Here is a 27,824-nt window from a genome sequence, read left to right as displayed (position 1 = left end):
GGATCAAGACAAACATCTACAAATTTATAAAAACAACTACTGGGATAAATCACAAGACTAATTTTGATAACACGGGCAATACATTTTATTATGTTTTCACCAACTGTAGCAAAAAATGTTTAACAACGGATAATCAAGGGCACTTAATTATCAACAAGACTTCAAGAGATATTATTCATGTTCTAAGTTTTAGACAGGAGGGTTTGGGTAGGGAGAAAATAAACCAAATATACACTGGGATAATAGTCTATTACCAAGTTTTAATGCCTTCTTCAAAAGCATTACGTATACTGAAGCATCTTATTGCAGGTTATGTATCATTTCCTCTTTGGCAATAAGATGTGTGGTTTTGTTAACTAGGGCCATCAGTGAGTTGAGCTTGTGAGACCAGTCATTGAGTAGGTTATTTGGGTCCTTGGGCCTCTGGAAATTGATAATTCCTGCCAACCTGTCTACTTTTGCAAAGATGGTCTTATTTACTACTAGGTTGGACAGGAATTCCTCCGATTCCTGCAAAGGAGACAAACGGCACTGAATCAGGAGAACAGCATTTGTAATTAACAAAATACTCAATGTTCTTTCCAAATTTCCAGTTAACAGGACAGCAGTGTTACTGAGGTGTTACCAATACTAACAGTAATACAGTCTGTTAGAATTACAGTACCTATAGTGGCCATAATATTTAATATTAATGCCTCTGGCATTGGAATTATGTTGCAGCTACTAAACTACCTAGGGTCAACAAGCTTCCAATGTTAGCCACACTAAACAGCTAACATCTGTTTTCAGTTCAAGATGCATCTAAAAACTTTCAAACTGCACAAGTCAAATACACCTGAAAGCCTCTTAACGTACATTGGGAGCACTTGGCTAAACAGCTTCCAGAACATGCTTTCTACTGCTAAATTCCACACCAATTACACTGTACAAACATTGGTCAGGTAAATGATGCTTCTGTGAGGTAGTGTTGTGCAGAGCAGGAGGTGCAATTAAACACCTTAAAGCAAATACTCTGAACTAAACAAGCTGTGAATTTGCCCTCCCCATGCTAGATGCTGCTACGAGTGGATCCACTGGGAAAACTTAAAAAATGAAAGACCTATGTTCAAGAAGAGTGACAAATCCATAAACCAGGGAGTTCAAAGGTAAGGAAGAAACCCTATATCATTAGTCAGTTTTAACCAAGTATTGCTGAGGGCCTGAACAGTGGACTATACTATCTAGGTACAGTATAGAACCTGATGTTAACACTCCTTCAGATTTGATTTGCCTTGTGTGTTTATTCTTTGCCTTGTAACAACTTGAGTGCTGTTTTGCGATAAAAAATTCTATTCTAAAACCTTGAATAGGCAAGTGTTCAAAGGCTAGCCTATAAACATATTATCAGAGGCAAAATGAAAAATATTCTATTTAACATCTGTATTATTACTCCTGAGGGATTTTAAACAGTTTCTCAATTATAATCATTGAATCAAAATTCAATTAATGTTACCTGTATCTCTCTGTAATTTAATATTGTTTTTTTCCCATTTAGTTTCTGATGGTAACAACTGGAAAGCATTGGTTATACCAGAATGGGCATCAGAGACTAAAGGCAATATCATCAGGGCTGTTGTGAGGATAGATACATTAAAAGGTTGTGAGGCGCTCAGATACTACAGTGATAGGCATAACTATGAGAGAGAGAAGTTTTTTTTTCCTCCAGGTTCTTTATTCAGAGTGGTATATTTCTGCCTCCTCTTTCTGCACTGGATGCATGGCTGTTCCAAACACTATTTGTGATAGACTTGTAATATATTTTTAATCTTAAAAAAACACCCAATGCAAATAAATGCAAATCAAGTCCAAGTGCTATTTTGTTGAATACTGAGTTCTCTACCACATGGACACATCTAAGAAGAATGCTGAGGCTATCCTGAGTAACACTTACATCAACAGACAGATCCAGGAGCTGTGCCATCCTCTTCATTGTAATTCTGGTATAATATTTTGCCATTATTCTAATATTCTGGAATAAAAGTGTTGAGAGTAGAGGGTTATTTGTAAAAAAATAACTGACACAGGCTGCAAAAATATAAAAGTCAATGTTAAAAACAGATTAGGACTTGTACTGCTATAATGGCTTATCCAGAGAAAGGTATGCAAATGAATAAGGGGTCTTTTCTTGGACACATACAATTCTCCTGCATATACCAAGACAAGCTACTGCCTCTCAAACTAATAACTAATGAAGTCAGTCACTAACTACAGATTTAAACAGCACTCTTTTCAAGTTTTTGCCCTAATTTCAGAGGGCCGAGTCTTACAATTTACGTAAACCCTATTTAAATATTAAGTATTTGTTTGCACTTGTGCTATTTTGTTTATAATTCCATTGTTTGCTCAAACAAACTGCTATATTCCAATTTGTTAAAGTGAAAGCAAAAATTAGTTTATGATTTCAGAGCCGATGTGGTGGAATGTGCATTACTAGGGCTAGTCTACACTTACGAGCCGGGTCGACGGGGTGAGTTCGACTTCTCGGAGTTCGAACTAATCGCGTCTAATCTGGGCGACCCGAGAAACTCGACCGAAGTCAGAACTCCACCACTGCAAACGGCGGCGCGGCGAGTGCGGGAGCCGCCGCCGGGGGCACGCGACGCGTCTGGGCGGCGTAGTGAGGTAACTAGTAGTGAAATTCAGCTACGCTTCAATTCAGCTGAATTGAGTTAGCTGCTCTTCTTCTGCTTCTTAGTGTGGACCAGCCCTCAGAGTGCTAGATCTACTTCTTTGACACAGCATCAGCTGCTAGCGAAGAGACATACCTACAAAATAAACATATCAGGAATGCAAAAGAAGAATTAGAACATTATGGAAAGAAGAAAAAAGACAACTTATCAGCTTCTCTTGTATCTTCTCTCCTGTCCCTCTCTTTATAAATAAAGAAAGCAAAAAGCATTTCTAGCAATTCCATGCTTAATTTATATCGTAAGAATGGTTAAAAAGCAGGCTGTACTTACGTGCTCCACAACTCTGTTCTTTAAGTCTTTCCATCTCTTTTCACCTTCCTCTGTATAACCAAAGACGTCTGTGGCAGGACTGTCAAGACTTCCTTCTCTTAATTCCTTTCCATATTCCTCAACTAGGACGGTCCAGCGCATCAACTCCATAGTGGTAAATAGTTTTAAAAGATCTCTGTAAATGGTTTAATGTAATCAGTTCACAATTCTATACCAATAAACCTTGTATTTTGTATTAAAAATCCTGCCAACAGACAAATACAAGGCAAACATAATTTTATCACTACTAATCATAACTTAATTCTATTCAGCACTTTAAAATTCATAATCCACAAACAGGAAGTTTTTATATTAACACTTCCTACTGACTGACTGATTCACACACACACACACACACACACTTACTGTATGGCCTCAATTTCCACTTCTTTGTACCATATGTTATCTTAGAATTTGGCACAATTTTGCACAGGTGGCTATCAAACCATTTCACACCCACTTTGCTCAGCTGTAGTTGACTATACAAGCCGCATGGTATGATTTTGGGAGAGTCAGATACTCGGAGCTAAATTTAAAAGGGGATGTCATCAACTCAGCCTCTCTTGTCTATCTGCAATTCTGCATGCAAAACTTGTATGTACATTCATGGGTGCAAACAACAACATTTAAGGATATAAAAGTAATTTATGCTTGATTTGTACTCAGTGTGCTTACACAAAAAAGGTTTGCATATGTAAATTCTATCACATGCATGTAATGACTGCGTATGGACCATATTTTGAACATTAGACTCTCAGTATTATTTAGTGAAGTATTATTTAGTGAAATATTATGGAATAGTAGCTGTTCAGATTATGTCCATAATACAGAACTCTCCACCACAGACACACATTTATGTTAACTTACTATTTATAATTCTGACTTGCACACACTCAGAAACATCTTTATAGATTTTTTTTCCACACCACATTGATTGTATACGAAATATTGACAGTAGACCAGTGGTTCTCAACCCGTGGCCTAATCAGCACAGAGCTGCGGCCCATGGGACATCCTCAGGGCCATACAGGTAGTATTGGATCCAGCCCACATAACACATTGTGGGCCACGTATGCGGCCCACAATAGTAAATAGTCTACTGCAGTGGTTCTCAACCTAACAGTAGCTGAATCCCCTCTGCCTTCACAACACTCCTTAAAGGGATGGGTTTTTTTGTTTTTTTTTTTGTCAGAGTGGACTATTCAAAAAGATACTTACTTATACTTAGGGATTTCTTCTAGTTTTTTGTCACTGCTTATTCTGTGTACCAAATCAGACTGTTCATTGTCATAAGGTGAAAGGATAACATACAGAACAACGTTCTTCAGTTCCTGTTCAAAGGAAAACACGATTTGTTTTTTTATTACAGAAAAATAGCCAGAAAAAACAATCCTGATGTCAAAGTAAAAGCAGTTCTCAGAGTATGAATAAAATCTATGTGCGGCTAATCTACTGTACATACAACAATATACATTCTGTAAGGCTCAAATTTATTAAGAAACTAAGGTAATAAAACAAAATAAAAATAAATTTAATAATTAAATTTGTAGAAACAAAACTTTTACATTTGATCGCATGGCAAGATGATTCAGGTCAAGTTATTTGTTTTTCTCTTAAATGCTATTATTACAATCTTGAGTTTGCACTATTTGCATTGTGTACATGGTTTCAGAGCTAGCTCCATAAATTAAGAAAAATACTGTTCAGAATTTAATTTCACAAGTTGTTTCTAGGCTTTCACTCATGAAATGGAGAAGTTCAGTCATCCTCAGAATTTAAGACAACATACACTATGTCCTTGATACAAATATTGATTACATAAGGACACTCAATTGCTTTTATTATATTCCTCCTTATGTAGACAGTTTGTTAATGTTCATATACAGATAGATGGGCTAAAGGATCCATGTTCATCTAACAAATATGGTAAATATAAAATAAAATGGATATTTGCCACTATGAACTGCTGCAGTTCCATCTGCAATGTTTTTACCTGCTGCCATTTTTCACTTTCAGCCTGGATACAAGGAGTATCATAAATGGCTCTGTAGTGCTTACAGATTGAGAGGTAGGAACCTTCATGTTGATCCAGCTGAATCATTAAGTTGTAGTATTTCAGCTTTAATTTCTGAAACAATGTCAAACAAATGTCAAAATTAAAAATAGATCCACTAATCTCACAAATTACATTCAATTGAATTCCAAAGACTGACTATACAAAAACTCCTGTGCATGAAGGGAATGCATGCCACAGACTGACAGAAAAAAGAAAAAAAAATCCCTCCATCAACTTTACCTCTGTGTTTTCTTCCTGGAAAAATTTGGTGTTAATTTTTTTGCTGATAATTTGGGTCCGAACATAGTCTTTTACAGCCAAACAGAGTCTCATCTGCTCCAAGATGAATTCCACCCGCTCTTTCTTTTCCATTGAACCATAGGTTTCCACCTAAAAAGGAAATTGAAGTGTTTAACTCCATGGATCTTTATTTAATAATGTTAAGGAGAGAAGCATGCCCTTCTATCAAAGATTTTCATCATACTTCTTTCATGTGCTTATTATAAAATATTTAGCTCTACTACACGGACTTACTGAGCATCATATATATGTTATAACAGAGGACAAATTAATATGGTCTGACTGTGTGCATTAAAATCACCCAAAAAGAATACACGTAAGATAAAATCCCCCCAAAACTTGCCTTATATACTTGTTTGTGCATGCATAGCCCAACTTACACAACATGCATGCACAAACCCCAACTGACATGCCTCATTTATGCACAGACACATTTCAACATTTGCCCCTTGTTTTCTGGAAAAGTTTCTTAAGAAAAAACAACGAGGAGTCCTTGTGGCACCTTAGAGACTAACAAATGTATTTGGGCATAAGCTTTCATGGGCTAAACCCCACTTCATCAGATGCATCTCCACTCCATGCATCTGATGAAGTGGGTTTTAGCCCACGAAAGCTTATGCCCAAATAAATTTATTAGTCTCTAAGGTGCCACAAGGACTCCTCGTTGTTTTTGCTGATACAGACTAACATGGCTACCTCTCTGAAACCCTTTTTAAGGCATTAAAATTAGCTGCTTGCTTACACTCAGAAGTCTCTACCTTTGAACAAAGCACCCACACACTAGATGACGAAATAACAACGTTCATTAGCTCTGAAGGAAGCGTATCCACCCCTTTCAGCAGAAAAAATTGTGGCTGTTATCTGGCAAACTGATGGGAATTCTCAGGCTTTCAAGAAATAGAGATGTGAAAAAAGTTTACGGTTCTCTTTGGCTATACCCTCACATCCTTAATTCAGCCCAGTCCTAAGGATTCCTTCTACACAAAGGACCCACACACTACTCTTTTAGCAGAAGAAAACATGGGAGGGAATTCCTTCCAGACCCATCAACAGCCAGTTCCCTGTGCCAAATTCATGTAAAAAAAACCAACAAAGAACAAGTGGATCCAAGAACACTTCATTTTGAATGACGGCCTGAGAGAGTTTGAACTCTCCGTTCCAGAAGTCAAAAGATTAACTAGGACTAAACCTTCTGTATCAGCTAATACATGGGAAACCGCCTTTCCCGAAAGGGAAATATTCCAAGTAATTTTCAGCATCAGCCAAATTACCAAAGCTAGAGCATTTTAAATCTAATTACACTTCCACTGAAGACAGTTAATTGGTTCCTGGGTAGCTATGCTTGATTAAGCCTCATATCTCGCTACAAACAACTGCCAGTCGTTGAGAAATTGTTGATTTTTGTATGTGAAACACTTATGAACCATATGATGCATTACCTGTAGTTCTTGCAAAATTGAAGCAGCTTCTTTCACATCACCATTTTGTTCTTTTATTGTTGCAAGTGTATTTGTAAGACGAGCACGCTCAATTTCCACGTATATCTGGAATTAAAATAAAATCCAACAGTGAAACTTATTTTACTAAGTAAAAGTGTATTACATCTAAGGCTGTGATATACACATCTGCATACCTTTACACCCACAAGTAGTCTCACTGAAACGTTGCTACTGTTCTTTAAATGAAGTGAACATAATGTGATGACTTTGTGAGTAAAGCATTAATTTATATTACGCCTGCTTTAGGAAATGTTTCCATAGAAGTGTTCTCTGTGCTACAATAAGCGTTTAATATTTGGAAACTCAAATTAAGTTTAAGAATAGTGTATAGTCTGTATTTAAAAACTATTACAATAGGAAACACTTCTTTTTAATATTTCGTTAGTCAATCTATTGTTCACGACCAGTGCTGTAGCCCTGGAAATATTCAGATAAGAGATACAGCAGGGGAAGCAACAGATACTGAGTCTCAACCCTGATCTGGAAGGGCAGCACCTAGGAATAGGATAGTTCATTCACCTCTCTACCAAGATTCTCAGTGAAGCAAACAATGATGGTTCATTTTGTGATGGGAACTGTTGTCTACCACAAACTGGACGGAGACCATCTCCTTTTACAAGCACTTCTGACCAGCCATCAGTTAACAACTTTTGGTTACTAGCTACCTAGGCTTGATTTGAACTGGTAAAAGGCGTAAGAGTAAATAAACACGGACTTTGCTCAACAGAAAGTACATTTTCCAAGAGGAAGGCTAAGGACAACTCAGCCATCAACTCAGTATTCTATGTAACACTTCTTATTAGGTATGATAGAAAATTAACAAAATAGGACTAAGAGTAATACAGGTATAACATAACTTTATAAATATACAATTTGTAACATCACACCTCAGCTGCTGAAAACAGGTGTGTTTTGTCATTGCAACTGCATAGGTTCTTCCAGACCATCTGGCACACTCACATCATCCTCAATGACTTGAAGAAGGGTTTTATTTTGCCTTTCATCAAAAAGGGCAGCAAAGCCGAAGGGAGTAACTACGGAGGTATTATACTGTTGGCAGTCCCAGGAAAAGTCTTTGTTTCCATGTTAATGTCTTGAATCCGTGATGCACTTCACAACAAAGTCTGCACTGTTTTAGACCTGGTCATTCCACTAACAACCAGATCTTTACCTTGAGACAACCTTTTCTTAAAGTATAGGCCTTTACAGGCAGGCCTGCATATCTATATCCTAATTCCTACTATGCTGTGTTTAACTCCACGGCAAAGATTTTGGTTCTCGAGGTTCTACCGAGTGCATGATGTTACATAAATGGAGGAGTAGGCTTATACATGGAATAAAGCAGTGATATTTGGACCTGTATGAGTTAGCAGCGAAAGAAAGAATCTCTTATCACTGTAAAAAGTGATATGAATCCAAAAAAACCCATGGATTTTTTTATATACATTTGGGCAAAAAATTCTGAGATGCATCAAATAATGCCAGCCTTCCATTCCACCTGACATCTCCGATTTTTCCATCCTTGTCCACTTCCCTCTGGTCCTCTCCTTCACTTTTATGCTTATTTGTCTATTTTGTTGTTTGTATAATTTTCCCCACCCTAACATGTTACATCTATGTAAAACTGTCTGATTTTGTATTGTCCAGTCTTGCAGCGTTGACAAGTTGCGTAATTGCATCATTTTATTGGAAATCTTGTGAATTATGCAGTATTTGGTAACATATACATGGTGTAAGTCATTTACCTGTTTGTATTTTTTGTTGTTTGATTATGAAAATTAATAGATATGTTAATCACAAAAAAAGGAATGCTGCTACACTGTCGGCAATCTCATTGTCACCAAAAGCTTCAGTGGTGCAATAAGACTGCCACTGATGGAAACAGACTGGGCATCCAACTTAATTGTCTGAAGAATCAAGCCAGAGAGCTATCCAGGGCGTATTCGATGTGCAAGAAAGCTACGTCCCTTCCAAATTTGCCTTGATGATGATGATGATACGTATACAACTTTAAGTCAACAATAAGTACTGAAAATAAATCTTAAAAAGACATTGTTGGGTCCAGTTGAACTCAGCATTTGCATTTTTTAAAAGCAAATTTTACAAAAGCTAAGGCTAATAGAAATGTTTCCATGAATTATATTTTTGTTTTGGTTTTTGTTCCTTGCTTTTTTGAAATTCCTACATCAAGATTTTTAAACAAAAAAAAAAATCACGTTCCGTGTTTGGAACATAAGCATTTGACAGCATACTAATCCACCAGAATAAGGAAGTAAAACTGACTAGTCTATTTTCATTTCCCAAAAGGAGAAATTTAAAACAAACAAACACCACAAATAGTGAAAAATAAATTGAATTTTTAGAATTCTCAGCTTTAATACTTGAAGGTGTCATTAATAGAGAGACTTTTAAAAAAAAAAGTTAGTATTCCAACAAGCTACTTAAATGAGCAATATAGGGAAGTAATTTTCCAAGATATTTTGAATAGAAATATACAGATTTCCTTATCATATTAATTTCGAAATGTATTTTGGCTCGCTCTCTAACCAGAAAAAAGGAAACAAGGCATGCTTTAATGAAGGCAAATATCCTTTTTATTACGCCACTAGACATCAAAAGGTTCCAGTCTGAAAACAAAAAGCCTTACCTTTCCTTCTGTTACCATACGCAGTGTGTCTATTAATCGCAGTTTGATTGGAAGGTCTGTAATCTCCTCAACATAGGTACAGCACTGCTGGACCATTTTAGCAACTGCCTGGTATAAACAATGGAAAACAAAATATTACTCTATTTTTAGATTTCTAGAAGTGTACCAAAAATATAATTTGGGGGCATTTGTAATCAAATGTTAAGATACAAGAACTATTAATATAAAAGTAAATGGACTCTCTCCCAAAATAAGCGTGGGGGTTCATTGGAGGGGCTGTTTTCACTCCTACTAGGCATGAACTTAATAGGATAAAACAGAAGAATAAAAGGAACCCATGGCATGGCCATGGCTGGCTTGGGGCAACTGACTTGGGCTTGTGGGGCTCCGGCTGCAGGACTAAAAATTGCTGTGTAGATGTTTGGGCTCCAGCCTGAGCCCAAAAATCTACACAGCAATTTTTCAGCCCGAGCTCTGGGAGTTCGGGTCAGCTGACTCAGGTCAGCCACAAGTTTATCCCCAGGTATAACCGAAGTGAGCAGATGCCCTTCCACAGGAAGATATTACTGAGATCAGAGACTGGCTCAAGTCAAACAGGATGTGTCTGTATCACTTCTCTCAAACTTGTTCTCAACTTACTTGAAGAGCAGAATTGACATTTTCTTCTGCCAAATCAAACTGACTACTTAGCAGGCTGGAAAGAGCTTATCTGCTTGCTACCCGATTTCCATAATATAAAAGGAAGTGTTCAGTATGCATTTTACCCTGGTCTAAATAAATAGTGGGGTATACTGTCCCTTCCTTTGTGGTATCTGTAAATTTCTAGAAAAATATCAAGTTATTTCTGACTGATGTCAGCATACCAGTTTCAAATGTATGTGTTCTCACATAAAGTGTAGACCTGTATGACCATGATAAACCACAACAATTCTGTTTAACATCACACTTTACATGTAAACCAAAAACTACATCATCAATTTCATTATTCATTTTCTTCTGGAAAAAGTCAGTTTTACCATTGTGAGCCAATTACTGCTCTGCCATACTATTATATTTGTATTCCACTATGTGCTAAGTATCTTAGTCCTTTTTTTTCCTTCTTCTCAACACAAAAGGGTGAAAAAAAGTACAACTAAAAATACCTTCCACACAGCTCAGTTTGCTCTGCTATCAAGCATAAATAAAAATATCATCTACATTTACAATCACTAAAATAAAATTAAGAAATATCAATCTTCTTAAGTCTGAAAGCAAAAGCTGATCACCAGCTAGGGTCAAGTGGAAATCCCCCTATGATATAACATTATTGAATAGCTAGGTGCATTTAAAGTGGTGGAGGCTACAACTTCATCGGAAATATCAGACTTTGCAATCCTCATGTATCTTACATCACTATTAACTGATTAGTTAATTAAGCCTTGTTAAGTAAAGAAGAATGGTTGAGACACCCAGGATTTAGTGGGGAAACAAAGTCAACCATTAGATATACATATAAGTGAAAGCCACTAGTAATCCTGTTTCATATGAGCTAAATCATGCTTGACCAGTGCAGATTATCGTCTTTCATGAGACTTGAATAAACTGAAATTGTAGGCAATCCCAAGCATCAGCACTTCAGAAACACTTGACATATAAGACTAGCACACTAATTAAGAACAGCTTAACAACACATATTTTCTTGGACTGCAAAGGATGCAGACCTCAGTGATCACGGCTAAGTATCTCTCTCAGACAACACAGCAGAGAATAGGTAGACAATACACCATGGGTTATACACTTTGGACTGCGTAACAGAATTTTACATTTCAGGCTGTCCCTTGCTCTGCTTCGTCACCACCCCACCCAATACTGGTGTATCATTTCCACAATATATCAGTTGGAGCATATGACAGAGTACTCGCTAATGGTGGTGCATGACAGTGGGGTCCTATTCCAGGGTGCACATTGGCAGCGATCCATCCCCACTAACAATAAATGAGGAAGTCTAAAAAAAGAAATTAATATAAGACCTGTATTGGGCCTAGTCTTATTTATTCTGGATATCACCAACAGGTAGCAGGGAGATGCAGAAATTTGAACCATGAAATTGAGTAAGAGTGAACGGATATAAAGACGACCAAAATGGAATGGGCAAACAAGAAGTCTCTTTATCGTGCACAGATTTTTGGCATTTCATGAGGCTTGAGGAGAATATAGTGTGACCAATGTATTAAAACAAAACCAGATACAGTACCATGGTGACAACAGGGTTAAAGATACCTAAATAGACAGAAGAAGAATTGGTGTTGCTAGTCATCAGAGACCTGAAACCTAGGTGTAGCATGAAGTAGCGACCAAGAAGGTTTAACAGATGCTGGAAATGAGCAAGAAATGGAGGAGATTGGAATTGATACATAAAGCTGCATAGGATGTTTAAATATTGTGTTTAAAGTGAAAGCTACTGACGAGGCATAAAGGGAGGAGAACAGAAATCTATGATTACAACAAAGAGGCTAGAAAAAAAATATATCAGAGATAAGATTCAAAGACAAGGTCCAGAAATAAAGGGACAAAGTCAGCGAAGTTTTTTGAATTGATGTTAAGCTCCAGAACAAAGTGATCGAAATTTAACGGAATCCCACATTCACAGCAAATTAAAGATGCGTTCACTCAGAGGAATTAGTGAACAGATTACTGTTGATACAGCAGCAGGGAACTAGGAGCTTTAGACAGATATGAAGACAAAGGGTAACATTTTCAAAAGCAACTCAGGCACTTAGGGAGTCAAAGCCCCATTGACTTGCAGTGAAACTCAGAAGCCTAAGTCACTTTTGAAAATTTTACACATAGGCACTGTCCCAAGAATTTGCAGACAACCTAACAAAACAAATGAACAGAAGAGAAAAACCAAAAAAAAAGCAACATGAGTGAAGGCTGCAGTTAAGCATGCATGAGTGTATGCATATTAGGGATGTAAATACCATTTTTAAAAGTATCCATTTTAGCTATTAAAATTATATTGGTTAACTGTTTAATCTTGAACATGATGGGGGCCCCACCCGGCAGGGGTCCAGGGCTGACGCCTGTCCCCACCCGCCGCCCGTCCAGCAGGGATCCGGGGCTGCTGCCAATCTGTTTTAAAAATTAACTGCAATATATTAACGGTAAGACTAATACTTATTGGTTAACCGTTTAACTGTTTAGTAGTGCATTTTTTAGTAGGTTAATGTGGATGACAGCAGGGTGAATTTAGCACACAAGCCTCCTTAAATAAGCCTATCAGAAGCAGCAACAGAAGCTGACATTAGTATATTCAGAAGGATATTAAAACACAAACAGCACAGGCACTACACAGAAGGGGAATTAGAAAGGTAACATGATATCTTTCCTTCCTAAACAGCTGCATTTCTTTGTTTAAAAAATGTAGTCACCTGTTTTAACTGACTTCTTCTCTTTGACAGAATAATAATATTTTCATTAAGAGCATCCCAATCTTTAGCTTCATAACACATTTTTACTACAGCAACCAAGATACGGGACGTGGAAACCATGTCAGAGGCCTGCAACAAACAAAAAGTGCATTAGTGATTACATATACAACTTAAACTACTGAGCCACTACCAATGCAAAGCCTTGACAATACAAAGACAAGAGCAATCCATTATAACTCCAGACCCACCATCTTCAAAAGAATGGGGAAATATGGCACAGAGCCAGACCCCCACCACCACCACCACCAAAGGTAAGGGGGAACATGGCAGAGCCAGACACTCTAATTTCCCACTAGTACCACTATCTGCCAGGAAAAGGGGGAACACCCCAGAAATAAATGTGCTGCACAGCATAATCTACTTACCGTTCGTGTCTGTTTTTCCAAAGAGAGTAGGGTTTCAATGACCTCTTGAAGTCTTCCTTCCTAATATCATGGACAAACACTATTAGGATCAACACTGAAAAAAATATAATACAGTTTAACCCAAGAATAGCTACATCTGTTATAGAAGAAAAAGCATATAGCAAAGTTGGGGTGAAAGACTAATTTCAACATAGTTTATTTCTTTGACAAGGAAGATAGGAATAAACATTAATACTTAGCATTTACATATCGCTTTTCGTCTGTATATCTCGAAGTGCCTTACAAAGGTGGATAAGTATCATTACCCCCATTTTTTTTTTTTATGGCTGGGAAAACATACAGAAATTAAGGAACAAATTTACAGAGTGGCCTTTGGTTTTGAGTGCCTAACTTGGGACATCTTGGGTCTGATGTTCAGAGATCATGACCACACATTGATCTCACTGACATCATTTGGACCGGTCAGAGCTCAGCATTCCTAAAAATCAGGACTTTGTGTGTCTGAAACCCAGCATCCAAACACTGAGATGCACAAAATCAAAAGCCACTTCTGAAAGTATCTGCTAAATAACTCACCAAAAATAACACAGCTAGTCAGTGATGGAGCCAGGAATACAACCAGATCACTTGAGTCACAAACCCATTCCCTCTTTCTCATGTAAAATGTGTCTATGCTTTAATTATTTATGTAAATTTTAAAAAATCCCACCTTCAGATACTGCCTCATGGAAGCCCAAACACATCCCAAAAGTATATTTATCAGAAAGGCACGGCATATTTAAACTTCCCTCATTTTAAACATAATTTAGTTGCTGTAGTACAGGGGTCGGCAACCTTTCAGAAGTGGTGTGCCTAATCTTCATTTATTCACTCTAATTTAAGGTTTTGCGTGCCAGTAATACATTTTAACGTTTTTAGAAGGTCTCTTTCTATAAGTCTATAATATATAACTCAACTATTGTTGTATGTAAAGTAAATAAGGTTTTTAAAATGTTTAAGAAGCTTCATTTAAAATTAAATTTAAATGCAGAGCACTCTGGACTGGTGGCCAGGACCCGAGCAGTCTGAGTGCCACTGAAAATCAGCTCGCGTGCCCCCTTCAGCACGCGTGCCATAGGTTGCCTACCCCTCTTATAGTATATCTCAGCTTTCCTTGAAATTCACAGAACCATAGAGAACTCCACACAGAAGTGACACTCAGTTGCAACAGTACACATTTTCACATTAGGAACCTGGAGTTATGAATAATCTCAGGGCTGTCAAACTATGACGATTTGAATGAGGGAATTTCAAAAAGCTGCCGGTTTAAATGTACAGCTGACTACAACACAAAATAAAAAACAAAAAGAGAAAAACAGAACACATTCCCTCAGCTAGAAAGTTAGCTTAAGTAACAGTATGGAGAAGGCAGGAATGTAACTATCAATTTGAAAAGAATATAAGTATATTCCTCCTCTGCCAGTATACCCATAAGCCTCCATGCTCACATGACACACAGTAAGGCTGTGTCTTGACAAGGAAATGTGGTCAAGCTTGAACACATGCTAGATAAGCCAGACTTAAATTCCTAAACACAACCTTCTTCCCAATGAAGATGAAAGGTAACACCTGTAATTTGATTTAGTCGGCCAAATTCTAGTCTAGGCTAGAACATGACCACTTAAATTAAAGTACCTGCATTTACACTAGGAAAAAAAGTTGAGTTGGGTCAGGCTTAGGACTACGTAACCTAGTCAAGACAAAGTCTAAGTAACTATAAATGTAGTTAAATACTGTAACAAAAAACATCGCTGCTACGCATCTCTCTCCTGATATTAAACAGAGCAAGCTAGGAGGTAGGTGACACATGCCTGTGCGCCTCATATACATCCTAATCATGGTAGTACAATGCCTGCACTCATTGGATACTGTGGACTATGTGTCCTATATTTGTCTATGGGATTTAAAGGCCATTGTAAGGAACTTTAGATCCAAAAACTGAGATTAAATTTGCAAACAAGTATTATAGCAACACTTAATATTAACAGAAATGTTTGTAACAAACATTGCAGCACTGGGCTACTTAAGCTTAAAAACTGGAAGAATTTTTAGAAGGCATTAAGGTATTAGTAATAGAGATAAGGGAATTTGCTTCCAAAAGTTATTTTTATCCTGACCAAGTCCCTTCAAATTGTGTACCATGGTTTATCTAGTATATGTCCACCTACAATCACAGAATTAAACTGCACACTGACATATATGGCCTGACTGACTATAATGCAGGGTAATAGCCTTGGTTTCCTAATTCTTGTATGACACGTGTACAGTTGTCATGTACATGGTATCAGTCCACCTCCTCCCTATGCAATTTTGCAGGCTACACCTATCGGGAAAGGGCAAGTGCAGCATAAAGGCCTACATCTGGCTGCTCCAAAGTGTGAGGGACGGGGTGGGGTGGCGCAATGATGCCTCCAGGATCCCAATGTATGCTGCATTGGGCAGTCTGTGTCTGCCTATGCTGAAGTAGAGGGATTACGAGGAGGTGCAGTTTTGTCACTACACACAATCCATAGCTGCTCTCCTGGGATTCTACTGTATGTAGGGGCAAACTTGATCCATGCTTCTCTATGCAGAGACAGCCCCCTTTCCCGCACACAAAGGCCTTAAAATGTCAGGTGTCAGAGGAACACATTTGTTTGCCACAAGCTGGAAGCAGACGACAGGGAATGGATCACTCGATGATTGCCTGTTCCCTTCATTCCCTCTGAACCACTGTTGGCAGCCAGGGTACTGGGCTACATGGATCATTAGGCTGACCCAGTATGGTCGTTCTTATATTCGTACATGGTCCCCATCCTGCCGTCGGGCTTCCATCCCACAGCGCCGTCTGTGCTTGCCTAGAGCTGCAGGCTTGTGGGTATTTTCTCCCCCCAGATCCCTTGTGCACCAGTCACCAGGCTGGTGGCCCTGGTTCCTCCTGCCCATCCCATAAGCCAGGTCTCTGCCTATCCCACCGGCAATGGAGCAGCCTGCAGCCTACATGGCGCTGGGACGGGCGACGGGGCGCAGGCTAGAGGACATGGGGGCCTGTGGCTGGATGAAGCGGGGAGGGGCACGGCTCTGCCAGTAGCAGGAGACCGGTCATGACACGGCTCTATCAGGCCGGGGGCGCTCCCATCCCATCCCACGCCGCTTCCCCACCCCCGCTGTGCCCCCCAGCGCATTTGCCCCTCCTCCCCCCGTTTCCGAAGGGGGCGGACCCATGGCCTCCCCCCCCCCCCCCGCCGGGAATCGGCCCTGCCCATCCCCCCGCCCAGAGAGGGGGCTCTCCCTCGCGGCCCCCGGGCACCGCTCTGGGGCAGGCGAGCGTCCCCCGGGCCCGGGCCGTCTCCCCCGCGGGCGGCCTAGCCCGGGCCGCGCCATGACTCAGCCCAACGGCGGCCGCCGCCGGCTCCCCTTTACCTGGGCCAGCCGCTCGCACTCGGGCAGGCGCTGGTCCACCGTGGCGCTGTAATCCACCTCCATCTTCACGATGCGGCCATCGGACCGCTCCGCGCCATCGTCCGCCATCCCCCCGGCTCGGCTCGGCTCGGCCCGGCCTCACTCACACACACACACCGGAAACCAGCAGCGGCACCCGCTCAGGCAGCAGCGCGGGCAGCCGACTCGCGGAAGGACCCCGCAGGCACTGGCGGAGACACCCCCACAGCCGCTGCAGGGCCCTGCCTGGCAGGGAGGGGAGGGAGGCGGGGCAAACCTGGGGGAGGGGAAGTAGCCGAGCCCTGGGCGGGGGGGAGGCGTCAGTAGGGCCCTGGCAGTGGAGGAAGGAACAGGCAAGGGGGAGGGGCTGTAGCCGGGCCTTGGCTGGAGGTGGGGGGAGCAGGGCCTTGGCTGGAGTGAGGGAAGGGAGCGGGCAAGGGGGAGCAGGCAAGGGAGAGGGGCAGGAGCAGGGCATTGGATGTTAGGGAAAGAGCAGATGTGGGGAGGAGGTGTGGGGCAACGGTCAGTAAGCTTTAGCTGAAGGGAGGGGAGAGGTGTTGCTGTGTTTAGGCTTCCCTCTCCCTTCCAAGCCCCCCCCCACACACGTTTTTTGAGTTAGGTAAGTGGTGCTGCCCTACAGCCTCTCCCCCCGTGCTGCCGTGGCTGGTATGAGCTCCCCTTCCTGTTTCAATCTACTTTAATCACGGGTTACAATAATGTTCCAAAGAGAGAGACACTGAGCCCACGAAACAGTATCATGCTGAATAGCACCTGTATGTAATGTTACCCTTTTATCATGTGGGATCACTTTGGTATAACGTCAGGTCCCAAGCTGAAGGTACCATCTCACCATGGCACAATGAGTCTTGAACGTTGTGCTGTCATGATGTAGCGGGATGATAGTATTTGTGTGCGGTGTCAGTTTGCAATGTTCTCATCACTAAGGTGGCATGTCAATGTAATGATGCTTTGACATTGCTGTGTGGTAGCATGTTTCAACATGATAATGCTTTCATGCAGTGATGCTCAGACTGAGACTCATGAACCACAAGTGGCTCTTATTGTTCCTCCTGTAGCTCTTTGCAGCACATGATACTAAAACATTCTGTGATTTGATCATTAACCAGTCAGGATGCTTTTACTATGTTATTAACCAGTTGTAGTTGATAAAATAATAGTTGGTCAGTCATTTTGCTGTGAGAATAATATATATAAACTAAATATTTCCCCTCTCCTACTGTTTAAATATGACTATATAGTACTATAGTAAATGAAACAATGAATTCACACTACCGTGGCTCTTTTGGGTAATGTTGATCGCTAATTTCGCTCCTGGAACACTGAGATCTGAGTGTCACCGCTTTCATACAACATGACCACATCATGCAATATCTTTGATGAGATGTGATGATGTTTTAACAGGACAAGTTGCATCTCAGCCTGTATTAATGGAACATAAATCTTACTGTAAAGTGGCATGTTGATCTAACACAATGACTGTTTAATGCAATACATTGTTGTGCAGTGTGGTGTCACTTAATCCAGTAATGTTTCATTATACGGTAATGAGATGATGTTTCAGAGCACTGGGATGAAGTTTTTATGAAGTGTTGTAGCATGTTCTGATACATTGTAGTGGCATTTTGATGCAACACGTTGCACTACATCATACTAACATTGGAACATTCTGATGTAGCATTGTCACATATGGTGATAGGATGCCATCATATTGCATTGCAATACTCCAAAATAAGTTTCCACTAAATCTTGTGTTGTCATACTTTTGATCCAGTAGAGAAACTCACAGAATGTGAAGTGTGGGGGCAAACAACAGAGCAAGAGCCTGAGTTAGACAGTTGCTCATGATTTTGTGTATTTATTAAGTAGTTCAGGAACAAATAAAAACTAAAAAGTCTATTACTACACAATAACAATCTTTATTATAAATCAAGGACAACATTTAACTGAAAGATACTCTATGCCACATATGTGATAAACGGATAATAAAGGGAAACTTGTATTATTTTCCAATCCTTTGTGACATAAAGCCAGATTTTTATCTCACTTACACTGATGTAAATCCAGAGTTACTCTATTGATTTAATGTGAGTTAATTCAGAATAACACCATTGTACTTTGAGATCAGAATCTGACCCATGCTGTCTTGATAGAAATATAGATTCATATATTATAAAGCTAAAAGGGACATTGTGACTATCTAGTCTGACTCCCTGCATAACACAGGCCATAGGACTTCACTGAATTAATTCCTGTTTGAACTAGAGCATTTATTTTATAAAACAAAACAAAAAAATCCAAGCTTGATTTAAAAATTTCCAGTAATGGAGAATCCATTACAATCGTTGATAAATTGTTCCAATGGTTACTTACCCTCACTGTTAAAAATTTGTACCTTATTCCTAGTCTCAATTTGTCAAGCTTAAACTTTCATCTATTATAAAATTTCTGTTCCCCATATAGGAGGATATAGCCTGTGATTAAGCCACCTCTTAACCTTTTCTTTGTTAAACAAAACTGATTGAGCTTCTTGAGTCTTTCACTATAATGGCATGTTTTCCAATTCTTTAAGCATTCTTGTGGGTCTTCACTGAACCCTCTCCAATTTATTAACATCTGTCTTGAATTGTGGACACCCCAACTGAACACAGCCTCATATGCCCTTAAATAAACAGCTATGTTAACTTCAACTCCATCAAAAACAAAATAGTAATTGGCAGTGATTTTAACTAATTCCACAATTTATTTTTATTAATTTATTTGAACTCGTAACTCCAAGTATCTTGAAGCACCAGCACTCTCCATGGAGGTGCTTTCCACAGGAGAAAAAAAAATTGATGTTAGTAATGGTGTTCAGTGCTTTAAACTCAAGTTTTTAGGGATAATGTGACATAATGTTTTCCTTTTAATTATTCCTTTCCCCTGCCTTCCTATCAGACAGGTGCATTATCACATTTCCTTCCCCCTGCACCCCAGATTTATGGAAGGATAAGGATTAAAGGGGAACATGAGTACCAAAAGTTGCAAATGTTTGAAAATACATTTTTTAATTTAATCATTGTCTTAGGCTATGTCTACAGTAGAGAGTTTATAGTGGTGTAGGTGTACTGATGCATCTGTGCTGCTATAAGATCTCTTGTGTAGCTGCTCTATGCCGACGGGAGAGAGCTCTTCCATCGACACAATCTACCCTCAATGAGTGGTAGATGAGTAGCTATGTTGGTGGGAGAAGCTCTCCCGCAGACATAGCGCGGGTCACACAAGTGTTTATGATGGCATAATTTATGTCAGTCATCATGGGGGTGGAATATTCACACTCCTGAGTGACATAGGTTTAGCCAACATTAGTGGTAGTGTGGACATAGCCAAAGACTCAATAGATAGTGAGAGAGAGCTTTCAGGGAACCAAGAGCCTCATCTAAAGCTAATTAAGTAAATGGAATAGCTCCTATTGACTTCAGGGGCTTTGGATCAGGCCCTAAAGGGGAGAAGGAAGAAAATTAATTCATACTATCACTATCTTCCTCTAGCACAGGGATCGGCAACCTTTGGCACGGGGCCCGCCAGGGTAAGCACCCTAGTGGGCCAGGCCGGTTTATTTACCTGTCACGTCCACAGGTTCGGCCGATCGCAGTTCCCACCGGCTGTGGTTCGCTGCTCCAGGCCAGTTGGAGCTGCGGGAAGCAGTGTGGGCCGAGGGATGTGCTCGCCGCCGCTTCCCGCCAACCCCATTGGCCTGGAGCGGCAAACCACGGCCAGTGGGAGCGGCGAACCATGGCCAGTGGGAGCCACAATTGGCCAAACCCGCGGACGCAGCAGGTAAACAAACTGGCCCGGCCTGCCAGGGTGCTTATCCTGGTGGGCTGTGTGCCAAAGGTTGCCGATCCCTGCTCTAGCACTTTTTGTCTCCAAATTTGATTGCTTGCATGGATCCAGCAGGCCAGTCCCTGAATTCAGTAGTTATTACACAATAAAATATCTGAAAAGATGGTTTGAGTTTTATTGTTAGTTCCATAAGTCCCGGCTGTGTTTGGCGTTCAGCAGATTTAACCAATATATTTTTTTTCCTAGAGCATAAATGGAAAATTCTGAGGATAAGAAGTTCTTCACTTATCACACACGGCATGCTGTATTTCAGGATGTGGTTGGTGAACTTAGAGGTAAGTCTGAGTGATATATTTTGAAAGCCTGCAAAAAATAAGGGACCAGATTCAGGCAGACACTGCTTCCCAGAAATCACTGCCCAGCTTCAGGTGGAAGTTTTCTCAGGCCCTCAGAGACAGTAGCAGTAGAGATGTGTTCTGGGGTGGGGCTAGTGGTCAGTAGGTGTGGTTTGTGTGTTTATGTGTAAACATCACATGATCTGAAAATAGTCCTGGCAAAAAGATCTGTTGCTGGCACTAAGCTGAGTTATGAGGCTTCTGCTCTCCAGAATATAGGTGTACATTAATGCTACGTTTGCAGTGTGCATGTAGGCCTGTGTTGGGGACCACTTGACATAGTTTTTGAATTTGGCTTACTAAATTGTGAGAACGAGTTTCGCTATGGTGTCTTAAATGGGACTATAATGTTTGGTTGGTTTGTGGTGGAAGCTAGTAAATTAATTTAGGGCTGGATCCTAAGGTCATTGAAATCAATGATAAAACTCCCATTGACTGTAGTGGTGCAAGATCAGGGCTTTATGCAGAAACAGCATGTGGTTTTCAATGAGAAACCAGTCTTAACCTAATTTTCCAGCTGGGTCTGTAACACAAAACGTTTAGGAGCTTAATTCTGCTCCAATTTGACACTAATAGGAGAACTTCAATTAACTTCAAAAGGGGTAGGATGCAACCGTAGTTTTAAGATTACATAGTGAGTCTCTTCCAAATTAGAGGTGATGTCCCAGGTACTGTCCCCTTGTTCACTGCTCTGCATGCAGTCTTCCTTTGGTTGTTTTGTATCACATTATTTTTTTCTTTCTGGCATTCCGCAACTTTATAATGCATTTATTTTTATATGACTGGATCCTTTAAACCCATCACTCTGACCCCTCATCCACTAGGCAATAGGGTTCAGAGTTTGCAGGACTGAGCTCTTACTTACTGAAACTTGAAATTGGATGATATGTCTTTGGAACAATCTTCTCTGAGTGTACAATACCAAGGATATAAATAATGACTACAGCTTGATATTTGCGGATGGTTGTTACCAGGTTTGACATAGCAGACTCATTTGATATGGAGGAAATGCAGTGCATGGTTCATATGTTTAAGCTGAGAATCCAAAGTACTGAGACACAACTCTATGTAAAATTCCTAGAGCCTTGATTCTCCATTGCCTTAGTTATTTACAACTGTGCAAAGGGAGGGCAAAGTGGATGTATAACTCTATCATCAATGCAAGCGAATAAAGTGTTTTGTTTGCTCCAGTAGATGGCACTATGTTCCCCTTGGGCTAAGTTTACCTATAGGTTCATTGCCAAAAAGGAACTGAGATTTTTCACTCTCTCTCATTATGACATACCTATTTCATTTTAGAGCTAAATTTATATCCATCCCTATAAACCTGATGTTGCAACACTTTTAAAAATATTGTAAATTATTTACATTAAAATGCAGAATTGCAGGAATATTACACTACTATTTACCACTTATACGGCACTTTATATTTTCAAATTATTCTCACAGATAGGTAAGTATTATTATTCCTATTTTATGGGTGGGGAAACTGAGGTACAGAATTTAAGGCCACACAGTATTTCAGTTTCACAGCCAGCATTAGAAGTCAAGAGATTCTTGTGCATACTAACAACAAGGAGTCTGGTGGCACCTTAAAGACCAACCGGTTTATTTGGCCATAAGCTTTTGTGGGTAAAAGATCACTTTTGAAGACGTGTTGGAGTCCGGTGGCATCTTAAATAAATCTGTTAGTCTTTAAGGTGCCACTGGACTCCTTGTTGTTTTTGTGGATACAGACTAACACGGCTACCCCTGATACTTGTGCATACTAACACTACTGTTAATATTAACATATTAATTAATATATTAACATTAGCTTTACACCCTTAAATGTCACTGCAAAACACATTTAAAAAAACCAGGCAAATTAAAGGCTTAACCAGCTGATTGCTGCTTCCCAAGCAATGGAAAAATTTGCCTATTAAAATTGGATCTGCTATTATGGCTAATGTAGTACTGAGGCACATGTTTTCACTGACGTTTCTATGCGACTGTTTTAAGTTAGGTGACTGACGTGAAAAACAGTTGTAGCCAAGTTGAAAAGCCTGCAGACATATAATGAAGGACTAACCGAAAGGGAAGTGGGTGAGGCTACTATATCCTGTGTTTATTATATCTCCTTTGTGCTCATTGCACCAATTCCTGAAGGCCATCTTGTAGTTCCTTTGATAATAATAGTACCTGATCTTGCAAACCATCACTCAGCAAATGCAAGGCTGGGCAGTCTCAGTGAAGTCAGGATCCTATGTCTGAAAAGTGTTTTGAAGTAAAAAAATGCTAAGAAAAGGTAACATGGAATTATTCCATATTTCCGTAACAATACAATGTAAAGCCTAGGAGTTAGAGATTGAACAGATCTTTTAGATAATCATTACTGTTTCCCTGCCAGTGCAGGACTCTACTTACAGAACATTTCCCAGTGTTTTGTACAGTTTTATTTTTAAATATGACAAGCAAAGGGATTTCCTTCACTCCCCTTGGGAGACAATTCCACAGCCTAAATAGCTTTTGCTGATGGGAAGTTCCTCCCAATTTCCCAAAGTTCAGTTTCATCCCACTACTCCTAGTTATACATTCCTATGTGACCCAAAATGATTCTGCAATAAAATAAAACCAGTCGTGCCTTTGGATTTCATTTCTCTCTGCTGTCCACTTGCAAGCTTCCTTCACTTTCCTTGCTGGCTGCTGGCACTCTAGGAGAGACATGCTGTTTTGTTTAAATCCTCCACATTCTTTGCTGTGCCATTTCCCCATTGGCCGGATGGGGCCATCCTTCCTGTTGTGGCTGCTGATGTCAGACACACACTGAGAGGGAGCTGAGGCTGCTACTGCAGAGACTCCTCAGTTCTGCTAGCTCAACTCACACACACCGAGCTGTGGTGGGGGAAACCCAAGCCCCAGGAAGGATCAAAGGTGTGTGTGTGTGTGGAGAAATATCAGGCAGCAGATCCAGTCTCTCCCCCACAGTGCAGAACTGGTGCGTGCATAATAGCAGCTGTAATACAGAGAGGAAGAGGGAGCCTTGTTTATCAGCCTGTAAAGGAAACGTTATAAAGCCTTTGTCTTGGAAGTAAGCATCTCATCCTTGCTGCTGCCACTGCTCCAATGTGCTGCTGCTGGTGACATTAATATTTTAGTCTGGTTGGTTTTGGGTTTTTTTGGTTTCTCCAGGCAGCATGTCTTGATATAGCTGAAAAGGAACTGTCGTTTTAATACATTTCAAGCGGATGTCTTTGACTTTAAAGATCGCATTTGATGTTTGAGACTTCTTTGTGTGCATGTATGTGTGTGAAATTCACATGATCTCAGTTTGAAGGAGGAAGAACTGGAAGAAAGGAGCAGCTGTATTGGTTTTTCTTCTTGCTGGGTCATCCCTCCTGGATGATAGTGTTGGGGTCTTTTGAACACATTGTCAAGTACACACTCGACCAGGGGCTTGATTCCTTTTTCTGTGGTTTTGTTTTTGCCGTGATCAGAGTGCAGAAATAACCACTCTTCTCCAGCTTTGCTGGTTTGCAGCAGAAATATGCTCTTGAAGGAGTACCGGATCTGTATGCCTTTGACAGTTGAAGAGGTAGGTGCATTCACTAATAATGCTTATAGTGCATTAGCTTATTTGTCCTCCCCCCCCCCTCCAATGATGGCTCAAAGGGAGGTTAGAAAAACATTAGTTATTTTGTGTTTATTTTACTGTCATTTTAATTTGTACAGTAAACTCTTTCCTGTTGTGATTGGTGTAGAGAAGCATATTTCCATTGCAAAATAAGGAAATCTTATGTAAGTGAAAGTGAGTGTAGTGAATTCACTGTCATCGAGGTATTAGCTGTAATAATTTAGAAAGCAAACTTTTTGGAAGGGTTGATGTGTGTTGAGATCTAGAATCTGATAAAGCATTTGTCCAATAAACCCAACTTCTAAATACATGAAAACCTTCCTTCTTTAGACTTAAAAACCTCCCTTACATCATTGTTAATAAAAATGGCCTTAAACTTCACAATTGTAGTGTGTAGATCTCTGATAAAATTATTAATCAATATGCTTTTAGTATTGAAAAAGGTATTTTAAAGTCACGTTGCTTTCAATCAACCAGACTAAACTCTCTGGGTCATGGACATTGTGTTTTTTATTTGCCTGCAAAATATCATGCACATTTATGGCAAGGTATACATATCAAAATATGTATATGTAATAGATTACTTATACCTACATATATAGATATATAGTGAGTGTGTGTTTGTAAGTGTAATAAACAGCTAGACAGCTAAAGGCCGGCTAATGCATACATATGTGAGTATATTGGTGATGGAGCTTTCTGTTGCACAATGCCACACATAAATAAAAGGATTAGATGCTGCTTTATTAGTTCTTTATGTTGCTGAGGTGGACACTAAAAGAAGAGAGGAGATGCTGTTTTGAAAATAGACAATCCCTTGTCTAACAGCCCCAGACATTTGACAGTGCCTCTTCAGGTCAGTCAAAATCTGAATGTGTGTAACATATTTCTTTTGCAAACAACCACACTCAGAAAAGTTTCTTTTTTCTACTTTTGCTTTTCGTCGGTGTGGCCGACCATTTGGTTTCTAAGACCTTTCTGGGCCACAGGAGGGCGCTTTGAATACATTGCTTTTCCTGTAGCCTTTCCTTCCCCCATCCCCCTCTCTCCTTGGTGCAGAAATGTATATAAAGGCAATGGGAATAGTAATACTATAGTGATTTTATTGCCGTGAATTTGTAGCGCATAGTTTAAATGTAGCACTGCATTGCCTCTACATTTCTGGAAATCTGCTAGACTTCAATGATGTGTAATGTTTGTGCTTTTGGTATTATGCAGTAAAATGTACAGACAATAGCACATTTGTAGGTAGTCCTGCATTTCTTGCACTCTACAAACTCCCATTGCAGTCAATGAGAACTTGGGGTAGTCTAGGAATGTAGAATTTAGCCCTTAAAGATAATACCTCTTCGGTATCTGAATGCAATATTTGACTATTAAATATTATTATATACAAAGCGTTCCCAAAATGTATTGTAAGCATTCCATGTTAAAATATAAAAGATGGTCACAAAATACGTTTACTTTACAGATCAAGGTGTCCATTATGTTGTTTGTTTAAATGGTTACTTTTAGATGAATATTTTGCTACCCATTGTGGATAACCTTTTTTTCCCCAGTGTATACAACTGTGGAGTCCCTGTTATCATGGAGTCCCTGTTATCATGTCAGTAAGTACACACATCTGTATACAGTCACTTGGGGATACGCCTATGGATCTACATAACTGGCAAATTAACGTAATATTTTTAAACTGCTGAATTTCAGATTTGTTTTTTTCATAAGGAGTCCAGTCCTGCGCCCATAGAAGTCAATGGCCAAACTGACTTCTGTGGGACCAGGTTCATCAGAAAGCCATATGTATATGTTCCAAGGTAATAATTTTCCTGTTCTCACATATGTGTGTCAGCTGCAACAACTGTTTCAAAGAAGAAATTGATAGAATAAGCTGTCATGTTGTACTGTAGCTCTTAACTTGTTCAATCTATTATTTTATTGGAAGAAGCAGTTTGTCAAAGCCAAACTTCTTTGAACTCAAGCTGCCCTCAAAGTGAATCACAGTGAAGTAATAGCAGTTAGTTATGTGTTCAAAAAGGAAACAAGTTCCTTTTCCTTTTAAAAATTAATGTTACGTAGCATTCTAGGGTGGTGAGAAAATCAAAACCCCTGGTAACGTTTGTACAGCATATAGCACAAAGGGGTCCTGGTCCATAACTAAGGCTCCTTGGCACTATGGTAATACAAATAATTAATATAATAAAAATAAGGATGGGTCACATTCTGTACCGGGAGACTCAGGTGAGCAAGATTAGGTTGAAAATCTTTTGTCCTCTATGATATGCACAGAATTATTTAGGATGCTTACTCTTGCTGCAGATTATTCTCTGGTGTTAAGTCATCCATTATTTCATCTGATAACCACAGCTGAGAGATGTCAGTGACAGAGAAGGGAGATGGGTATGATCTATAGTATTTCACTTGTTAATTACACAATGAACTAAAGCAGTGGTTCCCAAAGTTGGGATGCCGCTTGTGCAGGGAAAGCCCCTAGTGCGTCAGGACAGTTTGTTTACCTGCCACATCCGCAGGTTCGGCTGATCGTGGCTCCCAGTGGCCACGGTTCACTGCTCCAGGCCAATGGGAGCTGCTGGAAGCAGTGGCCAGCACGTCCCTTGGCCCGCACCGCTTCCTGCAGCTCCCATTGGCCTGGAGCAGTGAGCATTTCCTTATTCACTTTCTCCACACCATTCATGACTTCTATCAAATTCTGCACCCCGACCCCCACATCATCTCTTTTCTTAGCTGAACAGTCCCACTCTTTTTAATCTCTCCTCATATGGAGATATTGGAAATGAGAGTTTAGTTGTACACACACTTAATATTACCATTGTCCATATACGTTACTGACAGCATGTCTACTTCCAAACTGATGCATTGTGGATAGGAGCACTCATCTTCTGAGAGCTAAGAAACATCTTGGAGCTAGACTCAGAGAGGTCAAACTACCTTCTGTAAGGTGTTTATTGCCCTCAAATCCTGTGGGATTCAGTGGGAATTGAGGGTGTGCAGCACCTTGTAGGATTAGGATAACTAATAACTAGTTGAAAAATTCAGCATTTCTTTCTTACACAAGAGTTTGGTTTTCTCTTTTCTATTCTGTATAGGTTCTTACACCTCTCTCATTACCATAGTATCTGAG

At 39.9% G+C, this 27,824-nt stretch overlaps 2 protein-coding genes across 11 annotated transcripts in view; one reads left to right on the top strand and one right to left on the bottom strand.

Moving 5' to 3' along the window:
* Nucleotides 1–67: 67 nt before the first annotated feature.
* Nucleotides 68–17,100, bottom strand: PSMD12 (proteasome 26S subunit, non-ATPase 12). Its single transcript, XM_039500828.1, has 11 exons — nt 16,817–17,100; nt 13,376–13,435; nt 12,951–13,079; nt 9,541–9,648; nt 6,834–6,938; nt 5,335–5,484; nt 5,032–5,166; nt 4,257–4,369; nt 3,000–3,174; nt 1,931–2,008; nt 68–510 (listed from the first exon to the last, which is right to left on the bottom strand). Exons 1-11 carry the CDS (start codon nt 16,922–16,924, stop codon nt 301–303), a joined length of 1,371 nt encoding a protein of 456 aa, XP_039356762.1. The 5' UTR covers nt 16,925–17,100; the 3' UTR covers nt 68–300.
* A 66-nt stretch (nt 17,101–17,166) lies between these two features.
* The window catches only part of PITPNC1 (phosphatidylinositol transfer protein cytoplasmic 1), a 193,503-nt gene continuing 182,845 nt past the window's right edge, over nt 17,167–27,824 (top strand). Inside the window, exons 1-2 of one of the 10 annotated variants that reach the window (XM_039500833.1) lie at nt 17,167–17,187; nt 20,924–21,012. In XM_039500833.1, the coding sequence (XP_039356767.1) occupies nt 20,977–21,012 (36 nt within the window). In that variant the 5' untranslated portion in view covers nt 17,167–17,187; nt 20,924–20,976. Of the gene's footprint in view, nt 17,188–17,302; nt 17,454–17,480; nt 17,501–17,569; nt 17,673–20,123; nt 20,285–20,923; nt 21,013–21,686; nt 21,741–23,883; nt 24,647–27,824 lie in introns of those variants that run through there. The other 9 variants (XM_039500832.1, XM_039500835.1, XM_039500837.1 and 6 more) reach the window with 9 other exon arrangements.

The sequence above is a fragment of the Mauremys reevesii genome, linkage group 15 (assembly GCF_016161935.1).
Source record: "Mauremys reevesii isolate NIE-2019 linkage group 15, ASM1616193v1, whole genome shotgun sequence".
Lineage (NCBI taxonomy): Eukaryota > Metazoa > Chordata > Testudines > Geoemydidae > Mauremys > Mauremys reevesii.
The sequence above is the reverse complement of the archived record's forward strand: the minus strand, read 5'-3'. Positions and strand labels throughout refer to the sequence as shown.